Below are 25,710 nucleotides of genomic sequence, written 5' to 3'. Positions count from 1 at the left end.
TTTGGGAAGTGAACAGTTGGTTAAAACGAGGCTGTTTTAGAACAGGATTTGACTGACCAGATGGCCTTCATCAAGTATTTCAAGGACTGTTACACGGAGGAGGGATTAGACCTGTTCTGTTTGATCCCAGAGGAAAGAATCTGGCAGAATGGGTGGAAGGTGCAAGGAGGCAAACTCATATTGGGAAAAACTTTCTAACAATTGGAGCTATCCTAAAGTGGGACAGTCTGAACCCTTCACTGGAGGTCTTCAAGAAGAGGCTGAATGACAATCAGCTTGGCAGGTTGTAGAAGGGTTTCTAATTCAGGTACAAGTTGAACTAGATAGGCTATGAGGTCCCTGCCAGCTCTTAGATTCTGTGATCTTATAGATTTTCAAAATAATCTTAAGAAGCAAGGTAGGTTATTCTATACCCATTTTACAAAGGAAGAAACTAGAGCTCAGAGGGAAAGCTACTTTTTCAAGGTTACACAGTGAGGTAGCACATAGCAGAGCTGGAGTAGAACTCCTGACTTAGAGTTCTGACATAGAGGTGAAAGGGATCTTAGAGGCTACCTAGTCCAACAAAACTGAGGCCCATGGAAGGGAAATGATGTGCCCAAGTTGACACAGGTAGTAAAAAATCAGAGGCAAGATTCTTAACCTGATGCTAACTAGGCCCTTGGGGTCCAAATCCAGGGTACTTTCAATAGTACTATGCTGCCATCTGGTGCGTTATTTACATAACATGTTGTTCTTAGACTTGAGAAAAAGCTGCAAAATACTTTCTGAAGTAACCTTTATAATGTTTCTTGTAACTTTCTCCTCCTTTGTCCTAACCATGGACCTTTTATTATTACGTCTCTCGGATGTACTGTTATGGCATTGGCTATTATCCCACCCTACCAGGAATCTGACAATGAGGACATAAGTGAGAGGAAGGAAGGAGTATCTTCGAGGCAGAGCTACATACCAGGTTGATGACCCCATGACTATTTCCCAGTAATGACAGCCACTGTCAAGGAAAACATTCCCTGTGGCTCCATAGCAGCCAGTGCCACTGAATCTTTCTGGGGTGTGGCTCTTCTTCAAAGAGCTTTCATCTTTCTCCATTTGTAAGCCATCATTAGAGATCTTCAACTTCTTGTGAGTCATTTTTGGGTCCAGCTTAAAGGGCTGGCCTGCCAATGGAAGAGGAGAAAGTCAAGCACAATCAAACAGCTAAGGACTCCAACCACGTCACTTCTCAATGTCCTAAACCCCAAGCAATGGTTTGTCAGGTTGCCACATTCTTTGAGGTTAATGAGTTGATTACATACATTACCCCACTGGCAACATCCCTGGAAAGTGTTATAATCCTCATTTTATAGATAATGACTAATAGATATGACTTAAAAGTAAAGTGACCCAGCTAGGTACCAGGGATGAGAATCATGGGGTCATCAATTTAGAGTTGGAGGGTATCTCAAAGGTTATCAGGTACAATCTCCTTACTTTACAGATGGGCAAACTGAGGCCCAAAATTATAAACCACCTTGCCCAAGCTAACACAGCTAGTGTCAGAGTTGAGATTCAAACTTAGATCTCTACTCACTCCAGGCCTGAAGCTCTTTCCATTATATCATGTTGATTTACTAAGTGCTTAAGTTGGCCATTTTTTGGATTGCTAAGTTGTTACATGAGAGTAGGCCAGAAGGTACAATGAATCAACAAAAATCTTCTATGTACCTACCATGTGCCAAGCACTGACCTAGGGGTAGAGATAACAAAGAATGAAACAATCTCTACTCTCAGAGAGTTTATATTCATTCAAACAGAGCACTAGATCTGTCATAATGAACTTCATGGACCACTATATTTTTATAGAGAGCTGTTATGAGAGGTAGACTGACAAAATGGTCAGAGATCTGGCCTTGGAGTTAGGAAGGTGCTCCTCTGACAAATACTGGTTAAGAAATCCTAAGCAAATCACCTCTCCCAAGTAGCTCTTTAAGATTAGAAGTTGCAGAGCCAGGGTCAACCTGCACTGATAGAGAGGGTTGCCTCAGTGGAGATCTCCTTACACCAATGAAATCATAGGTCCAGACATCCCCCCTTAAAAAGAACCCCCAACAACCGGTAACTGCTAAAAAAAATTACATTGCCAGTCCTTGAGAGCCAAAGAAGAAAAACACAGGTGATGACTGGTTTCTTAATACCGAACTGACAAATGAAAAAAGGAAATTGAATCCAGAAAGGGAAGAGGAAAGGGTCATATTCCCATCTTCATGCTCCCCTTTTAGCATTTTTTGAATTTTGTTCTATTCTACATTGCTTTGGGTTGGGATGCAGCTGGGCATGTTGGTGGGAGGGAAGAAAGACTGGAATATTTCAGTAGGAAAACATAAGGGTAGTTGAATGCTAAATGTTGCTTACTGGTAGAACAAAAGAACTTTAGAACTTGGCTATTGCTCAGTTTTCCTGTCAGTCTTTCCACTTCCCCCTACCCTCCCATCTTCAGGGGCAAACAGCATATGATTAGAGGGGTCCCTAGAACATACTGTTGGTTTTCAGTCGTGTCGGTTCACTGTTTCGGCTGCCTGCTTGGTTGATTGCTTTGACGAGGAAGATGTAACGAGTCCCACTCTGGAGGCCATGAACTGTGTAATGGTTCTGTTTAATGTTGGGCACAATCATCCAACTATCCACAGAGTTATACAGACCTGAGATATGGGGGGAAATAAGGACATTAACCAGCAGGTAACCAAGATGGGTGGGGGTGGGGGTGGGGAGAAACACAATCACAAGGCAAACATATCACAAGCCTGCAGATGGTTCTAGGAGCTCAGTTTTCCCCTCTGCATTCTAGAAGGTCCACTGAGAACATCCCCACCCACCTAGGTACTTCTTTTTTAACTGGGTTATGCCCAGTTCCTTGCTACAAACACCCAATGCAATTGCTAGAAAGTTTTATGGCCTAAATGCTGGTCTCACAAATGTTCACCCAAGAATACATGAGGGGCCACTCTCCAAGTGGTTGAATCAGCATTTCTTTCTAGGTGTCCACCTCTAAGATACTCTAGTTATATCCCATCTGGAAGCTGTGGGGAATAGCCCATGTGCAGGTGGAGTAGCCCTGTCTAGGTATTCTGTGTGGAAAAACACAGAGCATCAGGGCATGAAAGGCACAATGGAGGTCTCCAAGCTCAACCTTCCTCATTCTACAGCAGAGAAAACTGAGGCCCGGGAAAGCTAGATGCCTTGCCCAATGTCATACAGCTGGGACTAGAATTCAGATCTTCTGACTTTCTGCTCTATCATGCCATATGGGTAAAGAACAGGTGTGTTCTGGCTGTGCCAATTTATGGATGGGCAGCCACTCTTTGGGGTTATAAAGAGCTAGTTATCTTCCAGATATATTTCCCTCCTGTTATGTCCTCATTCCTACCTGGATGGAAAGGTGGGCTCCAGGATAGGTATCATAGGAAAATTCAAGAGTTGGTTCAGTTACCATGGCAATATGCCAATTCTTCATCCCCACCTTAGCTTTATCCATACCTTCCCCATACTAAGCCTAAGTCCCATTTGGGGTTGAATGGCCCAGAAACCCAGAGCTGCATAATTAGTGATAACCTTTGAGCTTCTGGGAAAGCAGTTCTTTACCCTGAGAAAACTTAGACTGTCTGAACTAATAGAATAGACTAATAATAACAACGCAGAAACAGACTTTTGGAAAATGTAGATAATTGAAAAAATGTGAAAAAATAAATAAATGCTTGTTGAATTGAATTAGGAAAAAAGAAAAGAAAGAAAAGAAAACATGTGCAACTAAGTTTCAGAGAGCTGGGGACTGCTTTTCTCCTTCTAATGGGAATTGATCAAGGGAGCCCTTCATCAGTTTCATGAATCCCTACCCATAATCTCAGTCTTTGGGGGGTCCTTGGTGATGACTGACAACATATTCTGCAGAAGAAAAATACAAAATAGTCTCCCACACTCTCCTGTGTGGCTCCCTTCTACGTTATCAGTGATGGTGGAAGAGTGAGGCAGAGTGTGCTAAAAATGCCACCATTCTATAAAGATTACCCAGGTGGTAACTCAACTAAAGCTCTGATGCCTCGCTGAGAGGATACGGAGTACTTCTTTAACTGCACCCCAATGACTGAAAGTTGGGAGTACAGATTTTGGTGAAAGATGCTGCCCCCTCTGTGATCCCTAAGATTGAGCTGTGAACTAGTCCATCCCTTCTAAGCCTTTTATGTTCTTGCTTCCTTAGAATTCTAAACTTGAGTACAATGGGTGGAGAATGGCCTTTGCTGCCTGGGCCTCCTATACCCAATGCTCACAAGAAAATGGTACCTTTCAGAAGAAGGAGCATATGGTATTAGCCTCTGACTAGAAGTCATTCCTGGCTACTTTCTTCTGCTTTTCATTGCTCAGAGACTAAAGATCTTGATTTAGCTAGCCTTCGGGATTGGGTCTCATGGGGAATCCTGAGGTTAAGAGTTCCTGAGTCAGGCACAAGTCATGAAAAGGGAGATTTCCTTAATTGCATGTTTCTCAGAGGAGAAGAGGACTTGAGGTCAGAGCAGATCCAAACCTTGCCACCCCTCCATGAAAGTGCTGTGAATTGCTGAGATCACGGGTGGGGAATCTGTGGCCTTGAGGCCACACATGGCCTTCTACGTCTTCAAGTGTGGATCTTTGACTAAATCCAAACTTCACAGAACAATTCCTCTTAAGAAAAGGATTTGTTCTGTAAAACTTGGACTCAGTTCAAAGGTTACACTCAAGAACCTAGAGGGTTACATGTGGCCTTGAGGCTGCAGGTTCCCCACCCCTGAACTCTGGAGTATATTTCAGGAATTGATTGTTCATTTATCCAAAATGCTTAATCCTTTTTTGGGATGGATCACATATCTCTGGGGTTAATCTGAGTTTGATTTTTGAGTTAGCCTTCTGTCTCTAGTGTGTGGTGGGTCCAGATCTCCATGCTGCTCGCAATACTCCTAGCTCAGCTCATCTCTACCTCCCCACCAGCTGTCTTGAACCCATGGAGGTACCGTTTCCTCTCCACCCCTTTCCAGTATCTGGCACACAGTAATTGCTTGATAAATGTTCTTATTTATACATATATGTATTCTCTCTCTCTCACACACACACACACACACACACACACACACCTGAATTGCCTCTATGTATTGTAGGGATCCACTAGAGAAATTTTGTTTGGAATCACTCCGGGCTGCCTGGTATACTTGCAGAGATCCAGTGGGGGAAGTTTCACCTGGTACAGTTTAGTTTCATTAAGTGAGGAGTTGATTTCCAGTCATCCCTAGGCCCCCAGACTCCGTTGGGAGAACTCTGTGGTCCTTGGGATCTGATCTGAGACTAGCTTTTCCCCTCTAAAGTGGTTAGAGGTTCAGTTTGTTTTTCCTCTTTATTTGGGGGGGGGGGGGGGGAGGACAGTTCTGTGGTTGTTTTCTTTTGTGTTCTTTCCTAATTGTTTTGGGTTAGGACAAGCCCCTAAGAAGCACCAAGACAATGCAAGATACTGTTTGCTTGTAGCATGTGTGTAGCTATATTTGATAGATGAGTGTCTTCCAGGCCCATAATGACCTAGCCACTTATAAAATATTTTGGGGTATGCCTAAGATCTGCATGTACCTTCTCTGTACATGGCCCCCAAGAGACAATTAAGAACTGTAGCTTGTGGACTTTGATGAGATTCCTTAGTGAAAGGCCTTAGGTGCAGAGGTGGGGAACCTCTGGCCTCAAGGCCTTTTAGGACCTCAAGTGTGGCCCTTTGACTAAAGCCAACTCAGTCAAAGGGTCGCACTTGAGAACCTAGAGGGTGGTGGCCTCAGGTTCCCCACCCCTGCCCTAGGGGAGACAACCAGGAAGAGGCCAATACTGGGGCCTCCTCTGTTCCCTAGGGAAATTTTGAAAACTGGAGATATGGACCAATGTTTTCTAAGGCACTCCTGTTTAATTTATTGGTCAGCAAATATTGAACCAAAGAAGGTATAATGAGAGTTGTTTCTGGTCAGTTTGATGAATTTCTTGGCCCTTCCCACCCCAATCAATTTGATGTGATTACACAGTGTGAACCATTGTCAGAAGGGGGCATCTCCCATGGAACTACACACGTCTTAGTACCTTGCTGAAAGGATGCAGGGAATTTCTATGATTGCTCCCCAATGAATGGGGTTGCTTCCTGATTTCAAATTGTCTGAGACTCAGGAAGACAGACTTTGGTTGGTAGAACTACCCCTCTGGTGATTTTGAAAAGCAAGCTGGGAAATGGCTCACTCTTTCACCTTTCTGTGTTTCTGTTTTCTCTCTCTTGGACTTCCTGACCTAACTGCAGAAAGGGAGGAAAGGGGATTGTCTCCTCTCCCCACCTCACCCCACCCCACCCCAATGCTTGCCCAGGCAAATTTCAAACTGGAGTTTCTGGGCCTTCAGTTCCCGGATGCCTTCTATCCTTCTGTTTCCTTTTCTGGGCACAGATGGGAGAAAAGTGATCTTGAGAATGGATAGTTACTTCCTGAGGTGGAGAGGGTGGGGTATCCTGAGCTCAAGAGTTCTTGAGTTGTATACCAGCTGCCCACAAGAAGATGTCCTTAACAGTGCGCTTCTTGGGGCAGAGGAACTATAACTAATCAGAAAGACTTGGCAGCTTAAGGACTAAAGCCATACAATGGTGGGGTAGGTGATGTAGGCCTTGCCAACCTTCCATGACACTGCTGTAAGCAGCTCAGACAGTAAAGACTGAGGCAAATGGGAAATCTTTGTTTACTAGTCCCACGAAGAGTCTTTACCTTTTCGAGAGGTAGTTTCGTGAGTATAATGGACTACTTGAATGTTTGGTTTCTACCGTATAACTCATGTCATGAGTTTTCTACCGTGGGTGAAGTAAATGCTGTCCCATACCTGATGGGTACATTGTATACCTTTGGGGGAAGGGACCTTGCCACCTACCTATGAAAAAGTCCTATGTATGAGCTATACCTAAGTTGCATTTTGGAGACTTCTATGGGGTTTTTCTCTGGGGTGGGGGCATCATCATCATCATCATCATCATCATCATCATCATCATCATCTATATAGTGCTTACTATGTGCCAGGTACTATGCTAAGTGCTTTACATTTATTATCTCACTTAAAACTCACAACAATCCTGAGAGGTTAGGGGCTATTCTTATCCCCATTTTACAAATGAGGAAACTGAGACAAAAAGAGGTTAAATGACTTGCCCAGGATCACCCAGCTAGTAAAGTCTTGAAGTTGGATTTGAACTTGGGTCTTCCTGACATTAGCTACTGTACCACTCAGCTGTTACTTAGAGAGAAATGAATTCCCTGGGATTAGGTCCCTAGGGTAGAACCCAATCTGTGTAAGCCCAGAGACCTTGAGGGCCCTAGGCCATGAGTGGTTTAGCTGGTTGGATTATCCAGAAGAAAAACTGCCAAATGGTGCCCGAGTCCTATGTAGCCCCTTTTGGCTCCTTCAATGATGGTAGAAGAGTAGTAGAAAAGGTGAAGAAGTGTGCTAGATATCACACTGATTTTGGATCATCTCTCAACAATAAATTCACTGTTGGTGTTATAAATGTAAATTCTTTGTCTAAAGACAGAGAGACATGCTACTTGGAGGACCTGAGTCATATCAATATGGTATTCTCATTCTAAATGAAACCAGAAGACATAAGGAAGGTATAGCTAAGTGGGAGAACAGCTCCCTGGTCCTGATTTCATCGTGCATTCAAAGGTGGCAAGAAACACTATCTCCTAGGATACCTGGTCATTTCATCTGGCAGTGCTTATGGTGAACATAAGCAAAAAGGCTAACATGAGGCCTACAAGGCAGAGAAATTCTCTGAAGATTTTGACAAGACCCCCCCAAGTTAATGGATACCTTGAAACTCAGAAAAATCAATATGGAAGAGGGCAGCAGACAGGAGGGCAAAAAAATATTGGAAAATATTATTCAGAAGTAGGAAATGAAAGAGGCCAGCTAGACTATGCTATCCAGAGGAAGTCAGGGATAAAGGCAATACAAATTTTAAAGCATGGGGGAACTGATTTTTGAGATAGTTGAAAAAAAGGGGAAATATAGTATAAAAGTAGGAAAAAATCCCAGACCTATAGTATTAATACAGTATATTGCATAAAAATTAATATAGCAAATATATTGATATTTAATATCGAATATATTAATACAGTATATTATATAGAGATCAAGAAGAAACCAACAACTATTGATGTATACATCTTTCTCATATCTATGAAATTTTTAAAAGGATGGCTTATGCAGGTATCAAGGATAGCGATAAGGATAGTGATCAGAGCTGGACTTCTGACTTCATAGGTTTATTTAGAGAGTTCTCATATGAGGAAACTCCTCTCCTAATACAGGCTATCACCTCTCCTGCAACTTCTTGTGTCTGAGAGTTGTCCAGAGCACTCGAAGGAAAGGTTACTTGGTCAGGGTCACACAGCCTAGACTACATAAAGACAAGACTTGACCTATGCTCTTCCTGGCTTTGAGGCCAGGATCTCTCCAACTACTACACCATACTACTTCTATCAAGGATATCTTTGCTGAAAACATGAGAAGAGAATGGGCACAATTTTGCAGAAGAATCTCTTACGACATGTTCAGGTCTTCAGTCATACAACTGAAAGGTGTCAAGAATACAAGACCTGTGTTTGTTGTTTGATCATTAAAAAAAAACCAAACAGTTGCCTCAGTGGAACAATAAGGCACCATAAAGGCTCTCCTTCAAGAGGGTATCTCCCAAACATATGTTAAGGTCATACAAGATTCCTTGATAACATGACATCCATGGCAAAACTTTGTGCAATGATTCTTTAGTTACTTATGTTAAGCAAGGCATGAAATAGGGCGATGGATACTCACCAAAGTTGTTCACCACTGTCATGGAGGAGAGTCTAAATAGAAGGGTTTGCTATTATAGATGGTGGGTCCCTTCAGATACTCCCATTTGCTGATGGAATTATGCTAATTGCATCAGTCCCCAAAGCACTGCAGACCTTCCATAATCACTCAAAATAGTTCAGCCTAACTATCCACACAAGAAAAACTAAGTGGATGATGAATATCTATTTGGCTAAACTATGATATACTGCTGGATAGGTAGGCCAATGAGTGAGTCTATCAATTTGTGTGTGTGTGTTTGTCCTTCATTGCTGAAGAAGACCATGCCATCAGAGAAATAATGACATGACTTGCACTTGACTTTATTTTGAGTGAGGGAGGGCTGTGCAGGTCACCAACCTCACTTCTCCTCCAGAGCCATCTGAGTCCAGTGACCAAATATTCATCAGGATGACTGGAGATGACCCAGGATGAGGCAGTTGGGGTTAAGTGACTTGCCCAAGGTCACACAGCTAGTGAGTGTCAAGTGTTTGAGGTGAGATTTGAACTCAGGTCCTCCTGACTCCTGCACTGGTGCTCTATCCACTGCACCACCTAGCTGTCCATCTATCAATTTATATTCGTTGCAGATGAACATGTGAATTTAGCCAAGAGTTGAAGCTGAGAAAGAAAACAGGGTGAACTGAATGTAGGAAACTACATAGTAGTTCAAACAATTCTCTGGTACTTCTAATGCCAATAGTGTTCCAGTCATGCTGTATAGCTGCAAACCACACAACTCCATAATCTCAGAATAAAAATTGCAGATGATCCAGAAAGCAATGGAAAAATGGATGTATCTGGCTTCAGCGTGGTCCCAAAAGAGTGCACAAAAGAAGTGGCAGAAAATTTACAAAATTTTTCATGCTCTTCTTGGGGACAAGCTTGAGAGATATATAGTGCTTTAAGGTTTGCTACCCACTTAACAAACATTACCTAATTTGATCCTTACAATAATCCTGGGAAGTAGATACTTTTCTGATCCTGATTTTTATAGATGAAGAAACTGATGTTGATAGAGGTTAAGTGATATGTCCAGGGTCACACAGCTAGTAAGAGGGGGAGGATTTGAACTCAGGTCTTCCTGACTCCAGGTCCAGCTCTACTCACTACACTTACCTTGCTGTCATGAGAGATCTGCAAGTCAAACTGTCAGTCATTTTTATCAGAGATATCATTGAACAGATAGGTGGCAGGCTGATCACATTTGGAGATTGATCCAAATCCAAGATGACATTTAATAGGGGCAAATATAAAGTCTTACACTTTGAAAAATCAACCTCTCAAGTACAATATGGGAGAGGCAAGACTGGACATCCCTTTTATAAAAAAGATTGGGGTGGAACATTATTGAACTACAAGATTAGTATTAAGCCAGGCTGCACAACATATGTATGGCCCATGTGGCCCACAAAAATGCAGCGTTGTCACTGTGCACGCTCTCCTGTTTGTCACATGACCTGTGGCAACCAATCATTGTCAGTCTGTCTCTAGTCTAACCTATCTGCGGCCCAAAGAAGTCTACAGGTTGTGCAGATGTGGTATAAGCCAATGGTAGGATATGACAGCTGAAAGTGTGAATGTTATCTTAGGTTGGATTAAGAGAGCTGTGGTGTCCAGAATGAGACAAATGATCAGCCTACTGTACTCTGCCTTGTTCAGACTTTATCTGGGGTACTCCGTTCAGTTCTAGAAGCCACATTTTGGGAAGGTGATTGCTAGAAAGGGTCCAGAAGACTCATCCAGGATGGTGAAGGAAGGGCCTTAAGATCATCCAATGTGAGGACTGGGAGAAGGAAATTATAATATTTAGCCTGGAGAAGACAATGCAGATGTTTTCAAGCCTGACTCTACTTATTTACTAACTGTGTCACTATGGACAAGTCACTTAACCTTTCTGTGCCTCAGTTTCCTCATCTGTAAAATAAGGAAGTTGGTTTAGGTGACCTCTGAGGGACTGTCCAGCTTGAAATCTATGATGTTATATATCTGAAGGACTCTCCTATAGGAGAGGAAGTGAACTTAATGTTTAGAGACAGAAGACAGAATTAGAAGCAATGGGTAGATGGGGCTTCAGATGAGGTGACAAGCAAAACTTCTGGTCAATCAGAGATCTTCCAAAGTGCAATGGGCTGCTGTGGGAGGTGGTAGATTCCCCTTCTCTGCAGGTCTTCAAGCAAAGTTGGAGGACCACTTATTAGGGCTGTCAGGAGAGATTCTTGTTCAAGAAGCAGAGCAAACTAAGATGGCTGCCAAGGTCCCTTCCAACTCTGAGTCAGTGATTCTGTGAAATGTATGATCAGAAAAGGTGGGCTGAGCACATGGTGAAGACATGGCTAAAGACCTGTAGAAGGACACCAGTACATTGGGAACATCCTCTAAGGAGAACAGAGAAAAGGAGGGCCTTGGCAAGAGGATATAAAGGCATGTCCTCTGAAGGGATATACCCATACTGAAAAGATCACAGAGTCACTGAAAGGCTGAAGTCCTGATGAAGGGTCAGCCAGTCTCCCTTCCTCTCTCCTGCCATCTGTCTTTTGGGCCACTTCACTGATGGCAAACTCTACCAAAAGTTGGACAGCACCAAGGCAAGGGACAGAAACTGCCATCAGTCCACTGGGCCACTTGGCAGCAGCTCTAGGAGAAGGTTAGATGCAAGGAGAAAACTGGAGGTGATGTGACAGAACAGATGTCAGTGACCACCCCTCCACACATGCTTTTGGAAGTGCCTTCATATACATTCCCTCTTAGGATTCTCACAATGATTTTTTTGGATGGTTAGGATAGGACTCACTCAAATCAATCTGATTTTAAAGATGAGATAATAGGTGATAGAGAAATTAGGTGATCGGGCCCAAGGTCCCACAGCTAGGAAGTGGCACAGCTAGTACTCCAACTTTTGCCTTCTCTCCATTGCACCACAGGGGCTGCTTTCACAATAGTTTGCTAGTGTTATAGCAAGCCATAGGCCAGCATGCTCCTTATACATAGCACTCTATCTCCCATCTCTATGCCTTTACATTGGCTGTACCTTCCATTTGGAATCCGTGACTTCCTCCATGCTACCTCAAGGCTTTCTCTCTTATTCTTTCAAGACACAGTTTTAGCACCATTTTCTACATGAAATCCTTCCTCATCCCAGCTGCTAGTACCTTCCTTCCCTCACTATCTTGTATTTGTTTTGTATTTGAATACATTCATATATATACATGTTTGTTTCCTCCTCCCCCATTAGACTGCGAGCTCCTGGAGATGGCTTCACTTTTTGTACTTGTATCACCAGTGCCCAGCATAGTACCTGGCACATAGTAGGTACTTAGTTTTAGATTTACTTAGATTTAGATTTACTGCTAGTGAAAAGCTTCCTCTACGGAACACCATGTGTCCTTAAAGCAAAAGCAAATATACCTTTGACCTATTTAAAAGCTGCCTGGTCTCTTCTTGGGGGGTTGCCTGGGCTGAGTGCCTTCAGCTTGATCTGCAGGATTCCCCAAGGTTGGCAGCCCATTCAGTGACTCTTGTCTGGGAAACTCCCCTCAATATAAGCCAAGAAGGCAGAAATGTAAAGATGAAAACAATGGGAAAAACAATGCCTGTGTCCCATGAGGGCCGCCTCTCCATGGAAATTGGTTCCACCCCCCTGCCCACAACACACACACTTTAATTCTCCTTTGCTGTTCTTTCAAACATCCCTAATTGATGACTGATGGGTCCTGGCGCCATATTGTTTTAACAAGCTTGAGGTCTGAACAGACACACAATTCAAAAGAACCAATGACACACTTGGGACTAAACCATGGCTTTGCATCCCGTGGCCCATTTGTAAGTTTCTTAAAATTCATGTGGGAGAGGGGAAGGGAGGAAGGAAGAAAAGTAACAGAGGGAAAGGATACTGTTGTGTCCAAGGAAGAAAACTGGGGAGCCAGGAGAGGTAGAGCTTTGCAAAGCATGTTTGACCAGAACAATGAAAAGGTAGGATCAGAGCGAGGAAGGCACACATGCATCCCCAACCCAGCGATGTCCCCCATGATTTTCAATGTCCCAGACTGCCTACCTCGGAGACAAGCTCCGAGCTGGGGTCCAGTCAGGGAAGGTGGCAGGACATGGATTGGAGGGGGTGGGGAGGTGAAGGCCACAGAGGCAGGGATGTCCCTGGGGACAACCCGCCAGAGGGCAGGAGCTGGAGGTGCAATGACACATCAGCGGGAGCGTCCCACTTCTGGGCCCACACTGCCTGAGAAACACCGGGCTCAGCAACACAGGACAGTTTGGAAACACTTGCCTCGTGCAGCCCCGGCCAATCTTGAGCAGCTTACTGCTTCCTTACATTTTCTTATCTCTGGCCACAGGCCCCAACCACACCATGACTTACTGATGAAGTTAGCCTGGCCAGTGAATATGGTATACTGCAGCTCATAGGAACTGATGCTGAATTCATCTTCTGAGAGCCAGTGGACGGTGATAGTGTCATGGGAAGCAGTACAAAGTTCTTCTTGTATAGACGGTGGGTTGGGGGCTGTAGGGAAAGAACACAAAAGAGTGAGGGTGAGGGCTTCTGGGCTTGGCATACTGCCTATGCCAACATAGGACCTAGCTCTAGAGAGCTGGAAGGGAACTTGGGGCCCAGCTAGCCCAAACCCTTTATTTTACTGAGGAGGAAACTGAGACCCAGTAAGTAATTTGTTCAAACCTATACATGTAGTAAATGGGAGAGTTGGGATTTGAACCCAGGTCTTTTAATGCCAGAGCCAAAGCTCTTCCTTCAACACTATTCAGTTTCTCATCTTCTTGATGAATATATTTTCTTTATGGAGAATGCTTAGGGAGTACCTTCCTTCCTCTTCCCCTCCTCCCCCCCAAAAGCTTTGTCTCAACTACCTAGTGATTTCAGGCAAAACTGTCTTTGGGCCCAAAATAAACTGATGGACTACCTTATTTTCCTCCTCTGTATGAGGGGATCTGATGGATACGGCTATTGGAGGAAAGAAAACAGCTGAGATTTGTTTTCCCGTTTCAGAAGAAAGCTCTGTTTTGCTTTTCTTTCAAAATCATGGTACACACCTGTGGTTTCACTGGCATACCAAACTGCTAGTAAGGATATTTCCTTTACCAGTGCAGACTAACACCTGCTCAGCAACTAGAGTCTCAGAGTTGCCCGAGGGCACCGAGGGGCTGACTTGCCCTCACTCCATGGAGTTGCCTTATTGGCACTAACAGCCAGCCCCAATGGATACACATAAACAGAAGGAGAATTCCTGCCCTTCCTATCATATTCCTGCCCTGAGACTCTGCTGGTAGATGGCGTAGGCACTATCTGGTGTACCCACCCCCTCATTTTTAAAAATCACCTGCCATCTGGCTCTTACTTTCTCCCTGAAACTCCATTTTCTCCAAACTACTGAATGATTTCTATCTTTTACTAAAACATATGGGTCTCTTTGAGGGGGGGGGGGCATTCCTTCAAAACTCCTGATTCTGTCTTTCTCTTTTCATCCCTCTCTCCCACTTCAAAAACTTTTATGAACCATTCAGTAGTTGTATCCATTTCCCTTGTTTTCAAAGCAAACAGCCCACTCTCCCTTCCTATGTCTCCCCAATCAACTTGCAAAGATGCATGGCATTTACAGCTAGAGAGTAGCCATGAGCATCCTCCGGGAGGAAATTGACACGAGTGAATTTTCCGGATGAGGAGAGCTTGCCCTTTTGGCTATATGAACGTTCTTAATTCGTTTGGCCATTTTTAATTAAAATCTTTCCAAAATTACTGCCCTTCTCAGACAGGGCACAATGAACATCATTTAACCTTTTCTTGATGACTCGGGGCTGTCTTAATTAGCTCTATTATACTGAGCTGTACTATAGCCAGAGTTCTAATCTGGGCTACTGAGGGACATGGGGCCTCTGACCTAACGCAGAATGGCTCCAGGCTGATGTATTTTTTTGAGCTTGGGATCTTCTTTCAGTAGTTTTAATCTCCTCCTTTGCTGTTTGACCATCAGTTGCTACTTCTTGTAGTAGCTGAGGCACCTACTTTTGATGATTTTCCCATTCCCTTTGATGCTTTATGCTATGGAGACAACCACAGAAGCAAGCTTTTCTGAACCAGATGCAACATATAAAGTGTGTGGGTTTTGTGACATCTACTTTGGCTGCTAAGAAGCCACTTGGGGACCTTATTTTTCACTGGCCTCTGGGTTCTCAGCTACATTCTGAATGCCTCAATTTACCCAAAGCACACATTCTATATTAACATTTCCTTAGTACTGAAACCTTATCACTGTCATGCTCATTCAAATGCTTCAGCCCAAACCAGCATGGTACAGTAGAATGGGAACTGGATTTGATGTCAGAGGACCCTAGTTCAAAGTCCAGCTCTGCCACCTGCATTATCCTTGTCAAGCAAGGTTATGGCTCTAGGTCTCAGTTTTGTTAGCTGTAAGACAAGGGTGCTACACTCAACGGCCCTCAAAGTTCCTTCCAGCTCGAAATCTATTATCCCCTGAATAGAGAGACCATGGCTCTTGGTCTAATTATGTTCAAAGTCTAATGTAGAAGGTTGCACATGCAGGCCTTTAATTAAAATATCATTATGAAAATAGCAAAATGTCACTGCTAGCCTAGTAAAGAGATACCTCAGCTGATATTTTTCCTTCCAATAGTTCAACAGGTAAAGGAGACCAAAAATATTTGGCATTCATATTTGTCTGCTAAATCTAGAGCTGGAAGAGATCTCAGAGACCAGCTAGTCTAACCCCCTTCATTTTACAGAGGGGGACACTGAGGTCCAGGGAGGAGAAGGGACTTGTCCAAGATCATACATAGGATCCTAAGTCTAGAGCTAAAAGAGACCTCAGAAAACATCAAATCCGATTAGGATGCCCTTCAGCTTAATCTAGGAGAGAAAATCTAAAATCATTACTTTAACAATATTCATGTAGTTTATCACCCTTGATTTGTGCTTCACTCTACCTTCCTTCCCATAAGATTCTCATATCCTTCCCAACTTTGGACGACCCAAAGGAAAATACGATCTCATTTATAGTTTAGAATTTTACTGCTTTCAGGTGGTCTCTTCCATTACAATGTGAGCCAGGGCTGTTTTTACCTTCCCTGTATCCCCAGTGCTTAGCACACAGTGAGGGTTAAACAGCTGTTCACTGATTGATCAGAGATATTCTAAATCTAGAAAGTTCCAAACATCTCTCTTTTCTGCTTCAGGGTCAATTCTGGCATTAAAAAGGGAGGGCAGGGTAGATTTTTGTCCAAGTTTAAACATTACCTTTTCCTTCCTAGAAGAATTCAAAGGAAAATAACCCCTAAAAGACAAGAGGAAAATCAGAAAGAAAACTATTTTCACACCTGTTAAGTAATCAAGCCCCTCCAACAATTTCTTTTCTCTGGAAAAATCTAAAGCAAAGTTTTCAAAAGCATCATTAAAATTGATGTCTGGGATGAGAACTTGAGAGGATGCAGTTGCCATGGCAACCCTGAAAGAGAAGAAAGTATATCAACACACATCAAAATGGGTTTTCAACTTTTATCTATTTGACTTTTCATTTAGAAAGATAAAAAACAACAATAATAACCCCCCCCCAAAAAAACAAACCTCTTGTAGTTGGATGTTAGGCCTGCTTAACCCATCATATCACTTAAGCCCGACAATTTGTGTTTTAATTAGCAGAGGTCAATTAGGGCATACACCATATTTCCTCTTACATTGTCATCGAGTGATGACATCCTGTTAGAGAGATTGGAGAGAGGACGCAAAGCAAATGGGGTTAAGTCCTTTCCAGCTCTGAGATTCTTGGGCTAATCTATACCCTCCCCCATCCCCATCTTACTTCTAAGAAGCAAACAGATTTTTTTCCCTCCTCATCTTTCCTAATTTGTCAGGTTGCCACTGTCAACAATGCCAGCCCAGTCAATCCTCAGGAGGTTTGGTAAGACCAGTCATAGCAATGCTGTAAAAAAACAAAACACCTAACTTCCATGGCTCAGCCCGGCAAGGAAAAACAGCAGCCTACATTTCTCTCAAGCTTGAAGGTTAATGCTTAAAGTACTTTTCTCCCAAGAATTCTGTGAGATAGATAGATTAAATGTTGTCTCCTTTTTACAAATGAGGAAAGAGGCTCAAAGAGGTTAAGGTACTTGCTCAAGGTAACTCAGCAAGTTAATGTCCAAGCCAGGATTCAAAGATTTTCTGAATTCAAGTCAAGGGCCCTTTCTATTTCAATACCCTAGCTTCTCACTATATCAATAAGCCAGCTCATACTGATCTCTGACTTTTCCATTCTAGAGCATGTAGTTTGTATCTCATTATGGAGAGATCTGATTTTGAATTTAGGATAGGGGGAAAGAATGCTGGGAGTCACCAGACATGTTCTCCCCCTACCATTTGGGGAGAACAGATTTGCTTCAAATTTTATAGTCCTGGGAAGGATGGAAAACTCTAAAGAAAGAATTTTGAAAGACATAAAGAGAAACAATTCAATGAGGAAGAAAAAGGGTAGTTGTCTAAAGAGATGGATGTGATACACAGGGAACTCACCAATCAACTTAGATTCTTAAATGATGGGTACAAAGGATAAAAGCAAAAGCAGATAACACAGCATGAATGCAAAAATACGGTATGGTCCGGTAAGATTAGTTTCAGAGGAACTAAATTGCAGAATAAGCTGAGGCTGTCTGGGGAAGGAAATGATAATAAAAGCATTGTTGTTTTTTAAGCTAAACTGTGGTATATAAATATAATGGAATGTTACTGTATTGTAAAGAATAATGGATATGAAGAATTCAGAGAAACATTGGCACATTTGTATGAACTGATAAGAGTTAAGAAAGTAGAACCAAAGGAACACAAAATACACGATAACAACAATAAAACAAGTGAAAAAAATATTAAAAAGCATCAGAATTCAGATGAAATACCAGGACAAATCTTGGCTCCTGAGAGTGATACACACTTTGCTTGTCTCAGGAAAAGGATGATGGACTGTAGGAATGGAATGTCCCGTAGGTGACATGTCAGAGGTCGTTGTTAAAATGGCTTATTTTAATTGGTTTTCTATATTTCAAGAGAAGGTTCTATGGGGAAGAGGTATTACTGGGAAGAGACAGTGGTATAAAAACAAAAGGCACCAGTACAGCAGAGAGAAAAAGAATTTGGCATCTAAGAATTGGATATGGGTATCTAGATCACGGCTCAAAATTTACAAATAAAAATATAACTATAATATAAATAAAAATATAAAATGTAAAAATGACTAGAGATGGAACGTACTTAACAAGAACTGATAAGAATGTATTTTCCTATAGCATTGCAAATCTAACCAAAAGAGCGATAAACTAAAAAGGAAGGGGGTAGGGAGAAAACTAGCTGTGCAATCCACTGAAAGATATCATAGAGAGAAAGAAGGAAAAAGATAAGCAGTAGACACATCTAGGAACTCACAGGAGACAGAATGCAAGAGAGAAGCCAGTAAAAACCAACCAATCAACTAGCCCATGGCCTCAGATGTCTATACACAAATACACATGGTGCAGGTAACAAGTTGGATGAACCAGAGACCCAAATGCAATGCAGCAAATTTGACTGCACTGGTATCAGTGAGACTTGGTGGGATAAGAATCATGGCAGGAAAATAGGTCTGGATAAGGGATATTTGCAGACTTGAGCACTGGGCTGAATCTAATGAGATGAGGTTCAATATGGATAAATGTAAAATCTTGCACTTGGGTTTGTGTAATCAACTTTTCGAATCCAGGATGAAGGAGGTAATGGTTTGTTTTAAAAATAGTTCTCAAGGTTTTAGCGATCTACGAGCTCAATATAAGTTAGCAGTATGACGTGGCAACCAAAAACAGTTAAAACAATCCTGGGCCAAGTTAAGAGAAGTCAGAAGTCAGGCATCCAGAATTAAGGAGGCATCATCAACATTAGCACTGCCGGCACTGTCCTATCATTACAATCATCACTGTCACATCAACTGTTACATCAGCACCATCAACACCATCACAACGTAATGCTGTTAGCAACACCCCATCAATGGCAACACCATCATCGCATTCACATCACCACCAACACTGTCACATCACCATCACAAATATCACCATCACTCTCCCATTAACACCATTGATACTGTCATAATAATACTACCTATCAGTACCATTAACACTGTCATATCCCAGAGAATCACATATTTAAGAAATAGAAGGGACTTCAGGGGCCAGAGAGTCCAATCCATCCAGGAAGGAATCCCCCACTCTCACATACTTGACAAATGGTTGTCTGCTTTCTGCCTGAAGATGTCCAAACAGAACGAACCCACCACTTCTCAAGAGAAGTCTACTTGTGGATAGCTCTTATTGTTTAGAAATTTTTCTTGACATCAAATGTCATGAACTCAAGGCCTGTCACCATCCTGGCTGCCCCCCTTTTGTCACTCTCCAGATCATCAATATTCTTCTTCAATGAACATAATACTTTACATGTGGTTTGATGAGGGCAGAGGATAGTGGGCTACCCCTTTTCTATTCCTAGAAACGATGCCCCTCAATGCAATCAGAGATTGCATTAGCTTTTGTGGCTACCAAATCATACTGCTACTTTATATTGAGCCTATAGTCCACTGAAATCCCCAGATCTTCTTTTAGAACAACTGCTGCCTATCATACCTCATAAACTTTATATTTGTGGGGTTGATTTTTTGTGCCCACACACTTTGCACCTGTAACAGCAAGTACCCTAGCATGTTCAGGATGGCCTCCTGGTACAGGTTCTTGGATCTGCTTTTCTAAAAGGAAAGTGATTTTTGAGGGGTCAACAATCTACTTTAATTCCATTCACCAACAGAGAAAATACAAGCAGAGAAATAAAGACCAACAGACAGAGTTTCTAACTGTCTGACCATAAGTAATACATACAACACAGATCAACAAATAGATCCAACTGACCATTACATACACACATAGTTACTACAGAGAGAAGCACCAACAGCTAGGTTTTCAAAGCCAGGGGAGGCTCCTTAAAGCTTACCCAGAGTCTCATCTGGCACACAACCCTGTTTCCAAAGAGTGAGACTCAAAGTAAAATGCCAACTCAGAGTATATATACACTTCTCAGGGCCAGAAGGCATCACAATCCTCGTGACTCAGTGCCTAATCAACTTAGTACCCAAAGGTGTGGAAGCCTTCCTACATGCAAGCCTCTCCTAAGCAAATTTTCCCTTTAAACAAGTTCCTCCCTCAATGGACTCCATGCGATCCCTATTAATGGGCAGGGAAGATCTTTAACTCCCATTAACATTAACATTACAGCACCTTATTGAATTTCATCTGAGTAGATCCAGTCCAATGTTCTAGCAGTCATAATACACCATCAACATTGAAGCTTCCCCAATACTAACACAAAGCTACTGCCTTCAACACAGTCATTAATGACCAAATTCCACCAATAACACTGTCCCATCCCTACCACCATCACTGTCATAACACTATCTCCATCAGCACCATCAGCACCATCAAATCTCTACTACTCTTACCACTATCACTGTTCCATTCCCAGCATCACTGTCAGAATAGTATAATGAGTACCATCATCACTGTTAAAATAATAATAATAATAATAATAATAATAATAATAACAACATTTACATAACTCTTACTATGTCCCAAGCACTGTGCTAAGTGATTAACAGTTATCTCATTTGGTCCTCACAACAACCCTGGAAGGTAGGTACTATTTATTATCCCCATTTTAAAGGTGAAGAAACTGAGGCAAATAGATTAAATGACTTGCCCAGAGTCACCCAACTAGTAAATGTCTGAAGGCAAATTTGAATTCAGTTCTTCCTGAAGCTAGGCCCAGCATTTTATCCACTATGGCGCCACCTAGTCGCCGATCAGGATACTATCTACCATCAGTGACCTCATCACTGTCATGTCACCATCATTATTATGACAAATAATATTTGTCATTACCATCATCAATGTCACATTACTGGTACCACCAGCACCATCGCACCACTAGCACCACATCATCTCCACCATCAGTACCATCACCTTGCTTACATTGCCACCATCAACCACAACACTTTCCCTATAATCCAAATCATCACTGAGCTATTATTGCCACATTTCTATCATCAGCATCATTACTGATAAATAGCTGCTATCATCACTGTCACAACCACAACCATCATTGTCATAATTCCAAGTTTCCATAAAATTGAAAATGTTTGTTGCTGTCCTTTGTACTTAAAGAGGACCAAGATGATATGATGTGGGGGTTAACATACAGTGCGTCTGACTGTGGCTGATCGGAAAAATATGAGCTCAGAAGGCTCTACCACAGGTCATGCTCAAATAGTCTATATGAACATTTGGGATGGAAAACTTGAAAAAATAAACTGCTTGTGAAAGAACTCGCTTTTTGGGTAAAAAAAGCCCCAAACCGTTGGGAAAACCAGAAAGCAGCCTAGCAGAAATGATCAAACAATGGATGACTGAGTTCCATTGTTTCTGATTCTCTTGTCTCATCTGTCTCATTAATCTAATTTTCTATTTTTTTTAAACCACTACCAAATGGTTTTGATGAAAGCTGCTTTACGAAGGGCTACTCTCTCTTTATGCCTTTTTCCATTATTTCCCTTGATATTTTAGATCTTTTGTTTCTCAAGCTGAATATTTTATTATTTTATCGAGTTCTGTAAAGTATCACTGTGATGGTTAGTATAGCAATAAAATTGTAAGTTAGCTTTGGTCATACTGGTTTTTTTTTTTTATTATATTGGCATGCCCCAGCTATGGACACTGAATTCTACTCTAGCTATTTCAGCTGTTCTTGGTGGAATACTTTGGAATGGAATATCTACAAGTCTTGAATGTGTTTTAGTGAATTGACCCCCACCACCCTCCAATACTTTATGCATTTTGTAGTCACTTTCAGTAGTATATTTACCAGTCTATTGCTGGCTTTTAAGATGTTGTTATTATTATATGGAGATACTATTGATATATGTGGGTTTCTTTTGTAGCTTGAAATTTTGCTGAAGCTATCAATCATCTCAATGAGTATAATTACTGATTTTCTAGGAGAGGGGTGGGGAACCTGCAGCCTCAAGACCACATGTGGCCCTCTAGGTCCTTAGGTGTGGCCTTTTGACTGAATTCAAGTTTGACAGAACAAATTCTTTTATTAAGGGGATTTGTTCTGTGAAGTTGGTATTTAGTCAAAGCCCCACCCCTGCTCTAGGATTTTCTATCTAAACCAACATGTCATCAGCAAATAGGTATAGTCTTTTTCCTTATCTTTACACCTTTAATTTCTTTCTCTTGTCTTATGGATGGAATTTCTTGAATAAAATCAAATAAAAGTGATGAGAGTGGGCACCCTTGCTCTACTACTTTATTTACTGAGAAAGCTCCTAGTGTGTTGACACTGTATATTATGCTTGTTTTTGGCTTTAAACACTTTTTATATTGTTAAAAAAAAGATCCCCCTACGTCTATATGTTGCAGAGGTGCTTTTTTTAAGCATAAATGAGTGTTGTATTTGACAAAGGCTTTTTTCTGCATCTAGTGAGAAAATCATAATTGTGGATGTCTTCATTTTTCATATGATTCATTATATTGTTTGCTAATGTTGAACTATCCTAGCACTCCTGGTATAAATCCAACTTGGTTATAATTAATTGTTTCTTGGCTCTCACTCTTTTCTCAGCTCCTTGCAATCTGGCTTCCAGCCTCATCGATAAATAGAAGCTGTTCTTTTCGAGGTTATCAGTGATCTTGTAATTGCTAAATCCAATGGCCTTTTCTCAGTTCTCATCCTTTGGGTCCTCTCTACAGCATTTGACATTGTTGACTACTCTCTCCTCCCAGATCCTTTCATCCATGAGTTTTCACTCTCTTGGTTCATCTTCTGCCTGTCTTCTTGCCTGACTATCATCCACATAACTGTGAGTGTACCCAAGTCTCTATCTACCACTATCATCCCTTCTCTTTCTGCACACTCCTCTCTCTGAGTGATCTTTTCAGCTCCCTTGAGTTCAATTATCATCCCTATACAGATGAGAATATAGGTATATATATATATCTCTATCTATCTATCTATCTATCTATCTGTCTGTCTGTCTGTCTGTCTGTCTGTCTGTCTGTCTATCTATCTACACCAGGGGTGGGGAACTTGCAGCCTGGATGCTACATGTGACCTTCTAGGTCCTCGAATGCAGCCTTTTGACTGAGTCCAAGTTTTACAGAACAAATCCTTTTATTAAGAGGATTTGCTCTGTGAAGTTTGGATTCAGTGAGAGGGCTGCCCTTGAGGACCTAGAGGGCCACAGGTGGCATTGAGGTCACAGATTCCCCGCCCCGGTCTACACACACATATGTCCAGCCCTAGTCTTTCTGAACTACATTGGTATCACCAACTGTCTATTGAATATCTCAAATTGGATGAACCATAAATATCTCAAATTCAACATGTCTGAAACAGAACTCATTTTTCTCCCAAACACATCCTTCATACAAACTTCCCTTTTATTATTGAGGGTATCATTACCCTTTCAGTCAACCCAGAATCGTTGATTATCAGCAATATTACAATAGCTGCCTAATCATTCTATGTGCCTGTAGTTTCTTGTTTCTCCAATCCTTCCTCCATAAAGCTGCCAAATTGATATTCAGAAAATCCAAGCCTGACCATGTCACTCTCCTGTTTAAGTTTTCATAGGCTCCCTAGTGGCTCCAGGATAAAATCCAAACTTCTTCATTTGGCAATTAAAGTCAATCAAGCAAGCACTTTTTGAACTATTATTTATCCGGAACTGTCCTGATCATTGGGAAGAAAAAGACAAAAGCCTTCATGGAGCTGCCGTTCTAGTGGGGAGACAACATGCATAGATATAGGTCCATACCAAGCATGGAGAAAGTAGAAGATGACCTCAGAGAAGGCTGGGGGAACCAGCAAAAGTTTCACGTAGAAGGTAGTCCTTGAGCTAGGTCCCAAAGGAAGCCAAGGATTCAAAGAAATGAACTGAGGATGGAGAGTATTTCTGGAATTGGAGGCAGCTTGTGCAAAGGAGGGAACAGCAAGAGGGAAAGCTTGGCCAGGCCAGAAGTGGGGAACCTGTGGTCTCAAAGCCACCTGTGGCCTTCTAGGTCCTCAAGTGAGGCCCTGTGATGGAATCCAAACTTCCCAGGATAAATCCCCTTTAAAAAAAGGATTTGTTCTGTAAAACTTGGACTCAGTCAAAAAGTCACACCTAAGGACCTAGAAGGCCACATTTGGCCTCAAGGCTGCAGGATCCCCACCCCTGGGGTAGACTATAAGATATGTAGAGAGGAATAATGTGTTAAAAGTTTAAGTAGATAGGAAGAGGCCAGGTTTTCAAGAGAGTTAAATGTCAAATGTCAAATTTTGTTTGGTCATTTCAGTCATGTCCAACTCTTCTTGACCCCATTTGGGGTTTTCTTGGCAAAGATACTTGGAGTGATTTGCCATTTCCTTGTCCAGCTCATTTTACAGATGAGTAGACTGAGGCAAACTGAGGGTGAAGTGACTTGACCAGGGTCACACAGCTAGTAAGTGTCTGAGGCCAGATTTGAACTCAAGAAGATGAGTCTTCCTGATTCCAAACCCAGTTCTCTATCTGCTGCAGCACCACCTAGCTGCCCAAATGCCAAATAGAGGCATTTATATTTGATCCTAGAGGTAACAGTGAGTCACTGAAGCTTTCTGAGTATGTGTGTATTTGTGTGTGTGTGTGTGTGTTTGTGTGTGTGTGTGTGTGTGTGTGTATGTGTGAGAGAGAGACAGAGACAGAGAGAGACAGAGAGGTGTAGTAAAACCTGGACTTTCAGAATATTAATATGGCATCAATGTGGCAGATGGAGTGGAAAGAATCTTGAGGCAGGCAGCCCAACCATAAGACTATTGTCATAGACCAGGCATGAGGGCCTGAATTAGGGAGGTAGCTGTGTAACTGAAGAGGATGGAGAGGAGAGATGGTAGTGAAATAGAAGTGACAAGATCTGGCAACCTTTTGGATAGGTTGGATAAGGCACAATGAGAAGTAAAGGATGATGAGATAAATAGAAAGATGGTAAAGCCCCTGCCAGAAATAAAAAGCTTGGAAGAAGACTAGGTTTAGTAGAGAGATGCTGACTTGTGTCCTGGGTATGTTGATTTTGAAATGCCTATGATACATCCAATTTGAAAACTCTAACTGGTGATACAGGATTGAGAGACTGATTTGAGTTCAAATCCTTCCTCAGACAATTACTAGTGGTATGATCCTGGGCAAGTCATTTTACCTCTGTCTCTCTCAGTTTCCTCATCTGTAAAATGAGGATAATAATAGCACTTATCTCCCAGGGCTGTTGTGAGAATCAAATAAGATAACTGCCAAGAATTTAGCACAGTGCCTGGCACATAGTAAGCACTGCATAAGTGTTAGCTTTTAATAATTCTTAATATGTGTACATACATTTTATACGTATATATAATATGTGTATATATTATAAATAATTCTTAATATGTATACGTGCACATATGCATATACATGTAATATGTATATATGTACATGTGTGACCTACATAGAGATAAGGACTAAACCAATGGGATTTGATGATGTTATCAAGTCAGAGAATGTTAAGAGAAAAGATTACAGGGCCTAGGACGCAGTCTTAGAGGTACACCTACAGTTAGGTGCTAAAATACAGATCATGAATCAGCAAAGGATGCTGAGGAAGAGTAAACAATCAAGAGGAGAACCAAGATGGCAGTGCCATAAAAATTCAGACAAGTGA

The 25,710-nt window shown here is 41.9% G+C and overlaps 1 protein-coding gene across 2 annotated transcripts in view; it reads right to left on the bottom strand.

The window, feature by feature from the left end:
* The window catches only part of MID2 (midline 2), a 100,648-nt gene that overhangs the window by 6,081 nt on the left and 68,857 nt on the right, over positions 1–25,710 (bottom strand). Inside the window, exons 6-9 of one of the 2 annotated variants that reach the window (XM_072626387.1) lie at positions 16,261–16,388; positions 13,274–13,417; positions 2,520–2,681; positions 953–1,160 (exon numbers count right to left, since the gene is read on the bottom strand). In XM_072626387.1, the coding sequence (XP_072482488.1) occupies positions 953–1,160; positions 2,520–2,681; positions 13,274–13,417; positions 16,261–16,388 (642 nt within the window). Of the gene's footprint in view, positions 1–952; positions 1,161–2,519; positions 2,682–13,183; positions 13,418–16,260; positions 16,389–25,710 lie in introns of both variants that reach the window. The other variant, XM_072626386.1, reaches the window with a different exon arrangement.

This window comes from Notamacropus eugenii, chromosome X (assembly GCF_028372415.1).
Source record: "Notamacropus eugenii isolate mMacEug1 chromosome X, mMacEug1.pri_v2, whole genome shotgun sequence".
NCBI classification, from domain to species: domain Eukaryota; kingdom Metazoa; phylum Chordata; class Mammalia; order Diprotodontia; family Macropodidae; genus Notamacropus; species Notamacropus eugenii.
Note: the sequence above shows the minus strand (reverse complement) of the source record. Positions and strands in the feature narration are given on the sequence as shown.